The 17062-nt window shown below is 38.9% G+C and overlaps 1 protein-coding gene across 1 annotated transcript; it reads left to right on the top strand.

Moving 5' to 3' along the window:
* Positions 1 to 9079: 9079 nt before the first annotated feature.
* On the top strand, positions 9080 to 12914 carry LOC149276989 (troponin I, slow skeletal muscle-like). Its single transcript, XM_089503185.1, has 6 exons — positions 9080 to 9094; positions 9351 to 9392; positions 9728 to 9859; positions 9947 to 10036; positions 12187 to 12363; positions 12807 to 12914. Exons 3-6 carry the CDS (start codon positions 9734 to 9736, stop codon positions 12912 to 12914), a joined length of 501 nt encoding a protein of 166 aa, XP_089359311.1. The 5' UTR covers positions 9080 to 9094; positions 9351 to 9392; positions 9728 to 9733.
* The last annotated feature ends 4148 nt before the right edge of the window (positions 12915 to 17062 follow it).

Below are 17062 nucleotides of genomic sequence, written 5' to 3'. Positions count from 1 at the left end.
AAGGTCACTTCTCCATTCTAATACTATTGTATCTCTCTGCTGCTTTTCATACTGTTGATCACCACCTTCTTCTTGACTCACTTGCTTCTACAGGCATTCAAGATACAGCTCTCTCCTGGATCTCCTCATATCTGTTCCTTCTCTGTTAGCTTCTCTGGCAAGACATCATCGCCCCTTCCACTTTCGGTTGGCGTTCCCCAAGGTTGAGTCCTTGGCCCTCTGCTGTTTTCTCTTTATAGTTCATCTCTTGTCAAACTAATGAACTCATTTGGCCTCCAGTATCATCTATATGCAGATGATACCCAAATCTACCTGTCTTCTCTGCATGTCTCATGTCCCGTATTACTAATTGCTTGTCTGCTATTTCTTCATGGATGTCACAATGCTACCTGAAACATAATCTTTCTAAAACTGAACTCATTATCTTCCCTCCATCCATCTCCACTCCACTACCTGAATTGTCTATCACCATTAACAACAAGACTATCTCTCCTACTAACCAGGCCCGATGCCTTGGGGTCATCCTTGACTCTAACCTCTCCCACGCCGTTCCTCTTCTGCTTCCCCACTCTGTGAAACCCTCCACTGGCTTCCTATTACCTTTGGAATTACATTTTAAATCCTGGTACTAACACATAAGGCACATAGAAAGGGTGAGAGGTAGTGTGGTGGTTGTATAACCACCACACTACCTCTCACCCTTTCTATGTGCCTTATGTTTGGCACCCCATTCCCTCAAGAGTGTAAGCTTGTGAGGAGGGGTCTCTCCACCTAATGTATCGGTTTGTCTTAGTCTGTCAATTCTCGTCTTGTCATACCCCTTGAATATATATCGTATTGGCTCGGATATAGGCCGCACCCTAAAAGTTTGGTGCTTTTTTAAAGAAAAAGTTTTTTAATAGACATGCTGCTACTCTGTCCCCCCCGAGATATGCTGCCACTGTCCCCTCCCGAGATATGCTGCCACTGCCCCCCCGAGATATGCTGCCACTGTCCCCCCCCCGAGATATGCTGCCAATATCCTCTCCCCCCAAGACACCCGGGAGTCTGCTCTGGTAAGTCTTGGGGGCAGAGGTAAAACGCATCGTGCGGACGTTCACCGGCTGCGGCGATGCGCGTAAACAACCTCCGCTGCCGGCTCCTCTGCATCAAAAAAAAAAAAAAGACAGCGTTTAAAAGCCACTCACTGGCTCCCCCTTTCAAATGGCGCCTATGGCACGAGCCATAGCTGCCATACCCTAGATACACCTCTGCCTTCTGATCTCCTTTGAGATTAATTGAAATGCTGATTGCAATCAAGACCTTATCCTGCAACATCAATGCCTGACCCATTTGGCTGATTTGACTCCCACAAATACACTCCAAAATTAATTAGAAGGATTGATGTACATCTTTAAACTCTTTACTGAAGACCCAAATGTAGACCAAATGTCTCACTTCAGGTCTATTCTTATACACGTTTTTATTAATAGTGTCCAACATATATAAATGAGTTACTGTCTTGACTGCATTGTTCTATATACAAAGCCTAATTAGGAGATTTTAAGTATATAAATCTATCTAATACCACCAATATCACTGATAGATATGTTAAAACGTGTTTGGGCAACCTGATTATGTTAACATTACTAGGGTGTGACTGGAAAAAAAGCCTAAATAGGTCTTTACATTGTAAATTCATTCAAGCAGTGTCCTTTTGCGCTTTTGTTTCAGCATGTTTTAACATGAAATGTTATCAAATATTTGTATGTTGTGTTTGCTTATTTTAAAAGGTTGTAAAATATGTTATACATTAAATATTAATAATAAAAATAAACACTGACTTAAAACACCTAAAATACACCTAAAGACCTTTACTCACACACCAGACAATCCACACAGATCCCCTTGGTGCAGTTATATGTGTGCTGAATATGGTGGGGTGTGTAAAGTTAGACCTTTGACATTCTGTTAGAACAATACCCAGAGGTGCAGGATCCAAATATAGGAACAACAGCTGATGCATGAGAGATTCTTATCTGTGATACGCAGCTCCTCAAAATTCCTTGGAACAGGTGGTGAATGAAAACTCAGAGCTGGGATGAGGCTTTGGTTTCTGAACCAACATATACTTGACTTTGACCTTTCCAATACTTAGTTTGATTTAATTCAATTAATTATAAAAAAAATTACATAATATAAATAAAAAGCTAGAATGAGCAGCATTCTGTGATAAACAAATGTGAAGGGATATTAAAGGGACAATACAATATTCCAGTTTACGGGTACTTTAATATGCATTCTTAAAAACTAAATGAATAAAGTAGGTAGAGGTGCAGCTTCCCTCCTCCTCCTCCTGCTCCATTTGCAAGTGACTGGTGCAAGTGACCACTGACTGGTGGTGAGTATACTATATAACCAAAAGTATGTGGACAACTGGACACCCCTCCTAATTATTGAGTTTAAGGGTTTCAGCCACTACCATTTCTAACAGGTGTATAAAATCAAGCACATGGGCAGCCATCTTTATACATACACATTGGCAGAGACTTTAAACATTGCACCTTTTTTACACAAGGATTCCACATTTTCCAAAAGTCAGTTTATGTAATTTCTGCCTTGCTAGATCTGCCCTAGCCTACTTTATGTGCTGTAATTGTGAAATGGAAGCATCTAGGAGTAACAAGAGCCCAGTCACAAAGTGACAGACCACGTACATAGCGGGACTGTTGAGAGCTGAACCATCACTCACTACAAAATTCCAAACTGTCTCTAGAAGCAACATCAGCACAAGCCCTGTGCATCGGGAGCTTCGTGAACTGGGTTTCCAGGCTTAAACAAGGTCAAACGTCTTTAATGCAAGGCAAAAAGGACAGGGGTCGCAACTGTGCTAGCAATGTCTCTTGTACCTCCCAGTATAAGCAGGAACCCAGCTGTATCAGGTTAGGTCATGTTAGGTCACAAGACCCTGCTGCTTTCCTGCAAATCTGCAGTTGAAATAAGGGGGTGAAATTAGTGAATGAATGAGTATTTGTGAATGAGTATCTCTAAATGAGTGAATGAATGGGTGTGAATAAGTATCTGTGAATGAATTAATAAGTATGTGTGTGTTAGCATGGAAGTGTAAGTGGGGAGCAAAGCTGACACAAGGAGGCTGTATAGGTCAAAGATGGCACAGGGAGGCTGTTTGAGGCAAATGTGGCACAGGCAGGCTGCTTGGGGCAAAGATGGCCCAGGCAGGCTGATTGGGGCAAGGATGGCACAGGGAGGCTGATTGGGGACAAAGATGACAAGTCCTATGCATCCAATCTGGGTGCTAGGCAGCTCCTGCAGATGCAATCTGGGAGCTTGACAGGTTTTGTGGATGCAATCTGGGAGCTACGGGCTTGCAATCTGTGATCTATGTCTGCAATTTAGGGTTTCTATACATTCTTTATTTGATTAATACCTTCAATGCTGAGTTCGATTGGGATTTTTCAGTTGATCTATACCTGCAAGGCTGGGTTTATGTGCTATTTAGTTGCAATGTTATGTTTTATGTGTTATTTACTAATACCTGCAAATACAGGGTTTGTATGTATTATAATGTTGATCTATACCTGCAAAGCTGGTTTGTTGTTTGAGCTACACCTGAACTACATGAGGGTGTAAGAGGTATGGTTCAGTGATGGAGGACACAAAGGGACTCTGGGGCTGATGACAGGAGAGGGGGCACCACGAGGGTAGAGGTTAGAAGGGGAAAGACTGCACTACCTCTGTAAAGTCAGTGTGGCAAGTACTTTTTTTTGGGGGGGGCTGTGTTGGGAGTGGAGGGCATGATTGTATGCACACATCTCCTGCCTGGAAAATACAAGAGGCATGGCAAAAAGCATATGGGAGATTCTGCAGAATCCCCCCATGCATTTGCATGTGATACACCACGATAAGTTAACATTATATCTCTGCTATTATGTGCATTACATTGCCCTTTAACTGTGAATCATACTAGAGAAATCACATTTTAGACTGATATAATGATAAACTCATCTGCTTATAGTACCCTCCCTTTACACAATACAACTATCTATAGATTGTTCATGTGTTCATCAGTCTCTTATTTCTTGAAGCATTTTATTACTTTGGATCTTCACACATTACAGGGGTGTCCAAGTTTTTTCTGCAGTGGGCCACTTCATCAGTAATGTATCTGTGCGTGGGCCACACTCATTTTTCACTGTGAGAAAATATGGCCTTTAATAAGATATGCAGATTGAAATAAAGTAAATGACAGAAAACCTTTAGTTTTCCTCTCACTGATTTCTGGGCCTCGAACGTTTTGTCCTCTGAAGTGACTACAATTTCAGGATTCTAGATAAGTAAAAATGAAATAGTTATATTTATTTTAGGGATGCACCAAAATGAAAATTCTGGGTTTCGAAAACGAAAATGACCCCCTCACCTTTAAAATAAAAAAACCCACACTTTTAATAAAAGTAAGTTGCACACCAAAATTGTAAAAAAAAAATAATTAACAATGTTAATATATATATATATATACGGTATATATGTGATTAACAGCAATCTCAGGCATACCCAGATTCCAGCATGGTAGCCTGGGCATGATAGGAGTGTGATTGCTGTGAACAATCATATGTAAATTAATATTATTATTAATTTTTTTTGTCCAGTTTTTGGTGTTACTTACTTTTAATAAAAGTGTGGTTAACACACCAAACTTGGACAAAAAATTCAACTATATATATATATATTTATATATATATATATATATATATATACGTTAACAGCAATCACATTCCTATCATGCCCAGGCAACCAGTACATGCTGGAACCTGGCTAGCTGCCCCCCCTTGTGTATTGATGCTGCCAGCAGTATGGGGTCTGCACATCACTTACAGCCAGCGTGTGCCACGCCCCCCCCACTTACACATCCATGCTATTACACACACACTCATTCATTCATAGATTTATTCCCTCAATCACGCATACTCATTCATAACCCCCCACCCCTTTATCTGCACTGAAGCTCTCTTGGTGCCGCTTGCAGACTTCCACAGGGGCCGCTGCTTCCCTCTGCGTTGTTCACATTCAGTGCGAGCAACTTCTCTTGTACTGCACAGAGGAATCTGGAATGGAGCAGAGTCATGTAATGTGACGTAAATTAACGTGACTCTGCTAGGTTCCGCTTCCCCACAGGTAAGCAGCAGGGTCCTTGCGATCCCCGTTGCTCCTGGATCTCACGCCCCTGACATATTATAATTACATTACATCACTCATTCTGCCTCTAGCTCCTATGAACAGCCCTGATCAACCTGCATTTCATTTGAAAAAGTTTTCAATGCTGCCTTGTTTTCTCCAGTGGTCTTCCTAATTTATTCTGAATTCAGAATAAAAAGAGTTTCTGCCTTTACACACTTTATTATTTTAACTGTAATTTTGTACAATAGTGGTGTATATATATATATATATATATATATATACACTGTAGATAGATAGATAGATAGATAGATAGATAGATAGATAGATAGATAGATAGATATGCATACACATTATATAAATGTATATACTGTTACACAAATTTAAATGAAAGAGTGGCAGCTAAGGGGAAAGAGGACAAGTATTAAAATGTAGGTCAGAGACACCTCTAGGACTAATTATGCATCTCATTATTTCATACCATAATAGATGAGAAAGGAAAACTTTATCTAAATCAGAGTCCTAATAGAAGCGATGTATAGGACAAAATGAGCCTTCTATGTGGGGATGGGATTATCAACATTATGCATTCTTGTCCCATAATAGAGTTTGGGATTAAAATATCCAACATTCGCATGTAGGCATCATTGTACTGGTGACAAAACATTCTGCAAAAGACAGGTGCAGTTAATCCAACAAGACTCCTCCCTTGACTACAAACGAGAACAAAGAAAGACATGCTCTCATCCTGAACTCTTTGGAAAGAATGGGTTAATGGGGGTGTTGATCTGGTGCCCAAATTAAAAATCTCGACGCAGTGCAGTCCTAGCGCATTGAACTAACTGTACGCCGTGTACACACGCTGCAAAGTGGTGAGTGAACCTTCCCATTTTTTATCTCTTTTAGTTTTTCTCAAAGAACAGCAGTCTTGGTTATTATTTATTCTTTCTTTGTTAATAACATAGTATGACAATTCTATTGTAAATTATGCAAATATTTAAATGAATTGTATAATATGGAACTATGTAAATAAGATTTATAAATAATAAAAAAAAATATATTTTTATTAGTGATATCACAAAAGGTCTTAATGGTAAGGTATGTCCCACTACACGTAGTACAGGTTAATACAGTGAGGACATGTAAATATATATCGTATATGCATAATATTATCCTAAATCTAAGACAAGACCAAGGACTGAGATGCTCAGACAACACTTTGGTGCAAATGGAAAAGCCTCTGATGGTCCTGTACAATTGCCCCAGTGTTCAGCTGTGCTGGAGGTTCAGTGGGAGACAGCAAGGTTCCACAGAACTTGACTTTTGGGGTATGCTATTGTTGCCTATTTTAAACCACACACACTCTGTTCTGGAGGGCAGTGTCTCAGAGGGGATTGGCTTCGGAGATATACCAGTAAATTCTTGGGTTTTTGACGGTTTTAGCCAGTTGTGACTCCTCGGCCGAGGAAGTCTGTTGTTTCCCCTTTGCAGATTGTCAATAAGATATCAGCTGGGGTGGGGTAACAGGTTTTGGTGCCTGTCATGCATTCTCCACCTAAAGTTGATTAAAAAAGAAACGCAAGTTAAAAACAAATAAAATCTGAGCCTGGAAAAAAACTATTTTGGGGCATTTTTACTATAATTGTTCTTGAAATTATTTTAATGTACATGAATGCATGCAGCCCATATGACATACAGTAGCTTATAACCATTAGAATTGCTCACACATGATGTCCTTTTCCACCAACACATTTTTTTAAAAATGTAAGGTTAATAGCGTTTGAGTCCAGGTAGCAGAGGAAAAGGAAGTTATCTGCAGCATAAGCAGGACCCAAAATCCACATACGTATAATAGTTCCTTTATACAAACACTTTTACAAGAGACGTAGCTGCAGGGCATTACTTGGAATGAACATAATTAATAGCGAATTTCTAGTCAAAAACATAATTTTGACAGGTGTCACAGTTTTTAGAATCATCAACCTCAGTATTGTGAAAAAGAAAAAAAAAATCTACCATACTGTTTTCATTCTTACTGTAACATAATTGCTGATCAAAAGTCCGGGGTAAGATTGTTAAAAAGATAAATAATTCGCTGGATGACATCTGTAGTAATTACTGGGTATAAATCTACCTCCTTGGAAGGAGACTAAATTAGAGGTGTCAGTCTTAATATATCTGAACACTCTAACTAAATTATAGCTGATGCGTCTTTAGTTGATGTAACTAGTCTTTGTCAAGGCCTTGCTTGTTAGCAAAAAGGTAACCCACTACTAGCTGATCAGGTCCAGATGTACTGGTTTGTTATTGTGTGTGACTTTAACCCCTTAAGGACAATGGGCAGTCCTTAAACCCATTGAAAACAATGCATTTTGAGCCCGTACATGTCATTAAGGGGTTAAATTATTCCACTAATTGTAACACCGCTATGGAATCAGCAGGCGCTTTATAACTAAATGTAATGTAATGTAGCTGGAAGTTAAAGATTCCACAGAAGCTTGAAAGCTACTTGTTAGCAACCCTTGGTATGAACACATTGTTCATGGTAAAAGGGCATATCTGGGAATCAGGCTGCCACACAGTTCTATTCATTACGCTTTGTAGAATATCATTCCCAATACATGATGTAGGGTTTGCCCCAGTGGGCTTTCCCCAAAGAAAAGTACTGCAAATTCTTCGCTCCAAAGCCGTGATGAAGATATATATTCATTACAAAGGGAGTTCGAAGATACTTTTAGTATTTTAGGGTTTCTGAGACAGCTCCTTCATGTAACCATACATTATAAATATCCAATTTCACCTCAAGAACTTGTTTTATTATTTTTTCCCAAACGGGGATCAAAAATGAGGTTAAAGGATTACATGTCAGGTTGCAGTTAAGCCCAGCATACCAAAGGGAAAAATCTTCTCCACAGAAAACATTTAACATCCAAAATGAATAGATATTGATATTGTTTAAAGGGACAGTTTACACCACCGCCACTTTAATATGCATTAATATAAATCTAAAAAAGTATTAACGTTAGAGAGAAGCTGCCCTCCTACTTGGTCCATGGTCTGCTTAAAGCAGCCAATAGGTGGCCTTCCATAAATGTTCAAGGGGGTCTTCTGGAGTTTTGTGAAAATCTCATAACCATTTCCTGTTTTAATTTGGCATTCCTCATATCCAGAACATTTTATAGGCATTTCCTGTAGGTGTATGGCATCTAGATGCACACAACCCTTTTTTAGGATCATACTGAACTCCATCACCCACTCTTCATCTTTTTGTTACTAATCCTCAGCACAGATCGTCTTCTCCCTCAAAGTTTTTTCAGGTACAAGAAATAGGGAGTTCTGGTAAATTATGCCATACTGACAATGATGTTTTTGCTCATATGAGCCAGCAGAGACTGCAAGACGACAGAGGCCTCACTAATTATATACAGATGCCACATGGCACTGACACGGAAGGTTTGCGAAAGGTGGGACACGTTCCCACTTTTGCAGATGACCATGCATAACTCTCTATATTACTCAGTGAATCAGCTTTCAAGTCCAACATTCTAATAACCCTTAGTGAGTAGATTCTTACCATAAACCAGGGATAGGCAAAATGCCAACAGTGGCGAGGTTTGTAAAAGTCCATAGAAGATTGTTCATCAACGACCCCAGGAAATCTCTACCATGAACAATGTTGGTGCCTACCCCTGCCATAAACTTACACATCTAAAGGTAATTAACCTGTCAAACTGAATAAACTACTTATTCACCCACCAAGTGTTGTATGTGGGTGCCTTAGCAGTCTTCACTATTGAGTAAATTGGTTGGTGTTACTAAAACTGGGTTGGGTAATCTTCCAGTCAATACTCTTATTCATTCATTCACTTCTCATCTTTTTCACTAGGTGGTGTCTTAAAACGTCACTATGCCTGAGCCGTGAGTATGCTGTCAGTCTGTCTTCTACCTAAATATTTTTATTTTATCCACGGACACTTATCTATCTTTCCTTTCTCTCCTTTTCAAACACTTGTTTAAACAATGTCAGAGAGGTAAGAGCTCTACGTATATATCTATTTGCATTCAGCATTTTTTTCTTATTTAGATCCTGGTCTAAACAATTAACCTTATTATCCGTTATCTTTTTTTAAAACATGTGTAATACACACTATTGAATACCCTCTTTCTTTCTTTCTCAGAGAAAATCAAAAATCTCAGCTTCCCGCAAGCTGCTTTTAAAGGTAAATATGTAAACACGCAGAGGGAGTTGATCTGAAGTAAACGCAAATAATAAGGAGTATGACGTTTTAGGAGAGAAGGTAAAGAACACCTTCTTTATGAAGCAGGAGAGGCAGAGCTGGCATAGAGACAAGGAGAAACTAGGGACATACTCAGCTTCATTAGTTGGAGTATCCATGCCCAACCAAGGAGGCACATGATGAGGCCTGTAGGTGGAAGCAAAAAATAAAGATGGAGGAGGCAAAACGAAGGCATAGCAAGGAGAGTTAGAAGAGTATGGGTTAAGCTGATGGGGATAAAGGACTTTTCTCTTACCCCCTTATTTACTCTACTATAGAGTTTGATGCTGGCAAAAGCAAAGGAGGCTTGGGATCAAGAGCACATAAATAATCAGGAGGAAAAAGAGCGATACCTAAGTGAGAGGGTGCCACGTGTCAACACCCATGGCCTGTCACTGACTGCCTTACAGGTATAGACAGCATGCGGTGATGTGGTTGGAATGCTGAATTCCCCTTAAAACGAACACACTAATTAGTTTTTTTAATTATCTTGACAGGAACTATGCAGGGAATTGTATGAGAAGGTTGGTATTGTGGACGAAGAGCGATATGACACTGAGGCAAAAGTCCTTCACAACACTCGTGAGGTAAAGGCCTTGTACTGATGCTCATGTTCATATATCTCAGATGATATATAAGAAAAAAAAATATCCCACATTTCAAATTATAATGTCAGTTCTTTCCAGTATGTTATATTTGCTGAATAAGAGGCATTGCTTTTTCTGTAACTTTTAGATGCATGTGTGAGGCTGGCATTGCTTCTCTGTTAAAAATAGCATAGCTGAAATTTCACAGACTTTAAATATTATTAGTCCGTGCATCTGCTGTACATGTGCCTCATCCCTGCATTGTAAGGCACACAGTATTAGTTGGGTTTATTGAACAAAAGTGGAAATAAAGAGGTGGATTGGCACATAACATAAGCAAAATGCTTATCCAGTGCCCAACTTCCAAAATAACATAAAAAACCCTATTCAAATTGAGTATTTCCATAATCTGGAGATGCATCTTGGTAGATTTTTCTGTCATTGCGCATTATGTGCACAAACACAATCCTAAAGTACCAGAAGAGTAGTCCTAGGTTGGTTCAACCAACAGCTTTGAAGCAATGTATGCCCACTTCAGGAGTGGCTCTGGATTTTTATGAGCCCTACAAAAAAACGCATGAGGATACATGAAAATAATAATGTATTTTGACTTTTCAAAGTACACAAGCATGGTAACAATTAGGGATTTTCAAAACCACACTTGACTAAGGTCATGAGTGAAATCTGGCTGCCACATACTTACACCCTTACTTATCGAATGCAACCATTAATGGAGGGACAACACAAAAAAATTGGAAACCACCAGCTTGAAGAAACAAATAGAGAGGCTACAATCCCATATCATTTCAAATAATAAATTCAAGCGTAGCTGGGTGCTGCAGCGCCAAAAGGACCCAGTCCAGGTTCCAAATTGTGACACAAAAACAAAAAGTTACGCCAGCCTACACCAGCAAATCACACAGGGATATCCATGAATGTATAAAATTCATTTATTAAACGTCCGTGGTAAATAAAATCAAGGAGAGCAAAAAACACGAACAAAAAGGGTAAAGTGTTTGATATATTAATATATATATATACATACACATACAAATGGAGAAAGAATATTACAAAGGGAGCATATCTGTAGCAAAACAGAAAATGCAAAACAGAAAATTTGAGTTTGGGTGAATGTAAGTAACACTTACTACCACATCCAGTGATACATGGTCTCCAGTCTCCAAATCACTGCAAAATTACCAGTAGAAAAGGACCAATGCAACCACCAGGTGGCAGTAAATGTCAGTTAATACAAACATAACACTATAGTTACGTATCTCAAATGTATCACCTGTGGTAGATGACACAAATAGTTTTTTCTAATTTTCAACATACCTGCAGCATTTTCAGATAGCCAGGTACCAGTTTTTTTGTTCAATTGAGGTAGCTGGCTCAGTGCAAGCATATTGCCCAGGGTACGCCGCCGCTTAGAAATGTACTTGATACCCTGTTTGAGAATTTTGGCCTGCCTCATCAGTTTTCAGGATAGATACATTTTTGGGTAAAATATTTCTAATTTGGTTGAACTCTACAGTGTGATGAAGGCAGTACCAATTCACCACTCTTCCTAGTGTCTCCACATCTGTCAGTAAGAAGGTTCTCTCTCTGTTTGGCATTGGCATTAGAACAGGCCCCATCTATATCCTTGGCTCTAGAGCCCCTAGCTCTGAACCTGTTTTTAAGTTCAGTGGCCTACTTATCAAATGAATCCTGAGTGGAACAATTCCTTTTCAGTCGTATAATTTGTCCAGTAGGGACACTGCATATAACATGTCGTGGGTGACAACTGCTGGCATGCAGCACAGTGTTTCCAGCAACCTTCTTACGGAAAACAGAGGTTGCGATACCAAGAGTGTTAGGCTCCACCCCCAATTATAAATCCAGAAAAGAGATTGTATATTTGTGGTGTTGAAACGTAAATTTTAGATTAATAGGCATAGGACACAAAGGATAATGCCAGGTCTGCGCCGCCTGATCAGACAAAAAGCAAGTCATCAATATAGCGGCCAAAAAAATTGTATATATTCTCTGAAACCACCAGCTTCCATATGTGACACTACTTGATCAACAATAGCCTAAGCAAAGAAATGTAGCATAGCATAGGTAAACTATAAGTGACATCTTTGTACCCAACATTAAACACTGTGCAGATACAGGACCTGAAGATGAAAGTGCTAGATCTGCGCGGGAAGTTTAAGAGGCCAGCTTTGCGCAGGGTACGGGTTTCTGCAGACGCCATGCTCCGTGCTCTACTAGGGTCAAAACACAAGGTCTCTATGGATCTGCGTGCCAACCTGAAATCTGTCAAGAAGGAAGACACTGAGAAGGTAACATTTTATGTGTCTACAGACTGTCTACAAAGTTTCTTGTTATACTACCTGAAAGATACTTGTACAGTTTTGTAGTTTTCTCACAGGAAGCCTCGATTTCTAAAGCTATGACGTGTATGTTTAATCATATTATTATTTTTTTTTTATTTATTACTTTCTTTTATTTCTATAGTGCCAACAATTTAGGCAGCACTTCATACAGTACAAACATTTAAAGGGTATGACAGAACTAGAACTAACAAAGACAAACCAATACATTAGATAGAGGGCACTGCTTATAATCTAGAGGGGATAGGTCATAGAATGACACAAGGTATAGACAAAAAAGGAGAGACAGAGCCATAGATGAATGTTGGGGTTATATAAGTAGCAGATAAGATAGGTTCTAGCTGAAAAGATTGTACACTTCTCTGATATTCGAGTATTTCTTCATCACACAGGAGCGTCCAGTTGAAGTCAGTGACTGGAGGAAGAATGTGGAGGCAATGTCTGGTATGGAGGGCAGGAAGAAGATGTTTGATGCAGCAAAGTCACCCACGGGACAATGAAGAGGTACAGTACAGTAGCCAAATGATGCATTGACCACTTGGTGTCACTACTGCACCAGGTGATAAACATTTTAAAAATACACGTCCCATATCATGTTAAAATTAAATTTGATTAAGAAAACACCGGATAGTGGGGCACTTATCTGAGACAGGGCCCTCAAAATAGGACTATCCTGAGAAAAGTGGGACTGTGGGAGGTATAATGGAACAAAAGTGGAATAGCCTCCCAGTAGAAGTGGTAGAAGCTCATACAGTGGGAGAATATAAACATGCATGGGATACACATACATATATTCTGAATCTAAGACAAGACCAAGGACTGCTTAAGGTTTAATCTTTACATCAGGAAAAATGTGCATACTAAATGGGCCGAATGGTCTTTGTATGCTGGTAGATTATGTTTGTCCATGTAAAAAAAAATATCTGACAAATTTTATGGCTCTGCTGCGGAGGCTCTCGCAAGAGTTTGAAACTGATCTGCAATTACACCTGGCACAGACCTGCACTACAAATCAAATCAGTGCAGCGCCTGAAATCTCTGCCCTAGCTGTGTTCTGTTATCTATAACATTTTATCTTTACTGCATAGCACAGGACAAAAGAAGCACACCCATTACCAGAAGCAGTACAATCATAGATAGCAAACTTGCAAGAGCAGAGCCCTCTTTTGCTTTTCTATTAGTATGTTTTAACATGTGTTAGTCTTGTTGTCAAATTATATATTGTTCATTTTTGTGTTATTTTTTAACTGTCCCACTTTTATAATAAAGCTACTGAACCTATCACACTTCCTTGTGAGCTGACCCAGTGAGCTTCTCTTGTATAAACCATATGAGCTGGCCCTACGTGATTAAGAAAAAAACTGTCCCCATATTAAGTAAGTATTATCCAGGGCCAGCTGTTATGTGAGTTGCCACAGACCTACGCCTGGTGGCCCAAGACAGAGTAGATCATTGACTTGAGGCTAAATTAAATATATATAAATATATAAATAAAACATATTTCCCTTTTCTTCAAACTAAAAACTGCGTAGAAGCAAAAACTCATGTTACTTTATGAGAAAAATGGATCTACCTGTATAAGCTCATGACAGAATGGAATATTTAATGAAAGTATTGACCAGACGTAGGAAAAACAATCACATAAGATGTCATCTTCTTTCTAAAGAATAGCCCTCTGTGGTCCAAAAACCTAAAGTTGTGTTATATACATTTCTGTGTTGGCCCATTAAAACCATTTCAGTTCCGGCTAATAACTCTTCTTTTACTTCAAAACCACTGCCACCACCACTGTAAAAATATTGTACACATCCACAAATTTCTGTCCAAACATAATCTCAAGAACACAACACTAAATTTTAGTTTATTCTCAGATGGCAAACATACAAGAAGTAGCACATTTGACATGGGCTGTTGGCTTATGTTACAAATGAAACCACAATTTAAGCTTCCTTTATTTTTATTCTCTTTTTAGGACCATAGAAGACAGTTGTCACCGCTTTCCTTGCTGTTTCTTCATTTGCTTCACGAAATCCTCTTCCTTTTCCAGTAACTCATTGTTTCTTTCTTCTCTATTGCCACATTTTACTCTGTGCAGTCATGTCCCCATAAAATGATCACATCAACGGTATATTCAAAATATGTTTATACATCTTTGCCTGTGGCAACCACTCTTATGTAGGTTGTAAGTGTAAAACCAAAACACGTTTGAACTACTTTACTCTACTTCACTTCTAATGCTCAGATCGGCCTTTGTATGCACACACGCTATGTTACATTTCATGCCTACAAAAGAACTCACAGGATTGCAGACCTGTTTACAGTTAAAGCACTAGGATTTAATTGGAACATAAATATCCATCCCCACTCTCCACCTTTTCTCAGCTTCAGTCCCTCCCTTCCCCCATCTTTAGAAACCAAGTTAAGGTGTAAAGAGCACACTGGAGTTAAATATTAAACAAAACAGAGGTGAGAGCTCTATGCAGGGGGTAGATAGCAAAAACCTTCAGTCGCTGCATACAGTTGAGCGTTCAGTATATTTCACAGTGTAGTGTGTAAATTATCAAGTTTGGTAACATAATACAGTGTAGACTTCTCATTACATCGCAATGTTCTACCATGCAATTCAAATGTACTAGCTAGAGTGTACTATAGATGCAGCATGTTAAATGTACTTGACATGTATATTCTTTTCCGAAGTCTGTATACTAAATAATCACTGAAATGTTTTCCATAAGTTGTTTAAAAAACAGCTTTAACGATAATGCATCTCAAGGGAACCTGCAATTCATAACCCTAAAGAGCAACAAGTATACCCTGCTCAGAATACAGACCACCTGAAACAGTGACCCCACCTTAGAACATTGCTAAAACTCTGTTGGAACTGCTCTAATTGAATTATATTGTAAAGTTTTTACCAACCATACTCTGTTATCAACATGATGTGGCAAATAATACAATAAAACCGCAAACACTCCAGACTAAAACAGGCACTTGCTGAGTAAGAATTAAATCCTCTAAGGACTACTAAGACAAATAACCATCTCTCCTAAATGTCTTACACAATTTGTAGTTTCACTAGCTCTTCTAAACCCTACTTCAGGATCATGTAAATGCTTACTGGTATCAGCTTTTCTATACTAAAAAAGGACAATTTAGCTGGGCACTCATAAAGGCAAAAGTCCTTAAGGTGAGAACGCAGGACTTGGCAAATTCTTGTGGAATTTAGGAACTGAACGTTTTAGAAGCTAACTGCCCGGAACAGCATTACGTATAGAGATGGTGGATGTAAAAAAAGCCCTAACATTTGAGGTATTCTAGAGTGTGAGAGAGAGGGAGAATGAATGAAAATGAGTGAATGGGCGTCAGAAAACAAATTCCGTTCCCAAAATTAAAATGGGCCTCAATTTTTGTCCTAAGCAATCGTGAAGGAATACATTGTCCGAAAATGAATGGGTCAAAAACGGACTTGTCCGAATCATTTTTGACCTATTTGCACATGTCTAGTAGAGGCCAATGCCTAAATAAAAGCTTTACCTGTCATGTGCATTTACAGTATAGCATCGTGACAAGTAATTTCATCTTGTGGTTCACTGTGGAAGGAAAGTGTCCAGACCTTACTGTATCCGATTTTCCTGTAACACCATTTTCGCCTCCTCACAGAAGAAAATTCTTCAGATATCTATATTTCAAGTATACCAGTACCCGTTCGATGAGTCAGTCTACATTCTGGGTGTGTTTTCAAGTTGATTTACACAAACATACTAACCACAAACGTTCTCACAAAGCCAAAATGCAGACATGATATTGGGAAAACTTGAGAATCTACTTACAAAGATGCCTGCTTAGTAGACTTTTGGCAGGCACACATGGCTGTGGTTTTGTTTTTGTCTAAATCAAGTCAGAAGTAGAACACAGGTGTGTAGATTTCAGCCCATGTTCCCAATTATTTCTTTACTAGTAGATAATTTTAAGCAGGGTGATTTTTAAGCAGATTGGCTGAGATAGTAACTGAAGGTCATCTTGGTCCTTTATCCTGAAAACAGATTCATGTCCATGGCTCAGCATAAAATCTAACTGCAGGGCACGTCACCATGCAGTCCGGGAAACTAAGTCTACTCAACAGCACAAAATCTGGTGCCTTATTATCTTTTGAAAATGATCTCTTAATGCATATTGTATGGGTACATTTCCATACCTTGGAACTCTTCAGACCCGGAGTCTCTGGGTGAAGAAAAAAAATATACCCACCCCTCCAGAATTCCAAATCTATGGACACTAAAAGAAAATTTACATAATAAGATGTAGTAAAACAGCCACCCTTTTTAACGTAGAGGGAAAATAATATTACTAAACCGAAAAAACACATGACAAAGGATATTGTTAAACACAAAATTTTCTCAAATTCAAATTCATTTATTAGCTTCTTAATTCAAGTGTGACTTTAATTTACATTTAAAATGCAATGAGTCAGGATTCTGAGCATTGCAGACTAGTCTATTTTGCTGGGACAAATAACTAGATGTAACATGAAGAACAATGTGGTTTTTTGCCCTAGATTCCATGGCACTTTGATTCATTTTGGAGATACAGGGACAGTAACATCAACTACATTCACAACCCTATTCTTGCTCACATTGGAGGGCAGGTA

The sequence above is a fragment of the Sceloporus occidentalis genome, unplaced genomic scaffold, assembly GCF_023333645.1.
Source record: "Sceloporus occidentalis isolate IW3139 unplaced genomic scaffold, rSceOcc1.0.p SCAF_222, whole genome shotgun sequence".
Lineage (NCBI taxonomy): Eukaryota > Metazoa > Chordata > Lepidosauria > Squamata > Phrynosomatidae > Sceloporus > Sceloporus occidentalis.
This window is presented reverse-complemented; position numbering and strand designations above follow the sequence as displayed.

What these genes read in the sequence shown, in the direction of transcription:
- LOC149276989 (XM_089503185.1), top strand. Translation starts at nt 9,734, where the DNA reads ATGCTGGCAAAAGCAAAGGAGGCTTGGGATCAAGAGCACATAAATAAT. An exon ending in TGTCACTGACTGCCTTACAG is followed by an intron (nt 9,860 to 9,946) that starts GTATAGACAGCA and finishes TTATCTTGACAG; the next exon opens with GAACTATGCAGGGAATTGTA. An exon ending in TCCTTCACAACACTCGTGAG is followed by an intron (nt 10,037 to 12,186) that starts GTAAAGGCCTTG and finishes AACACTGTGCAG; the next exon opens with ATACAGGACCTGAAGATGAA.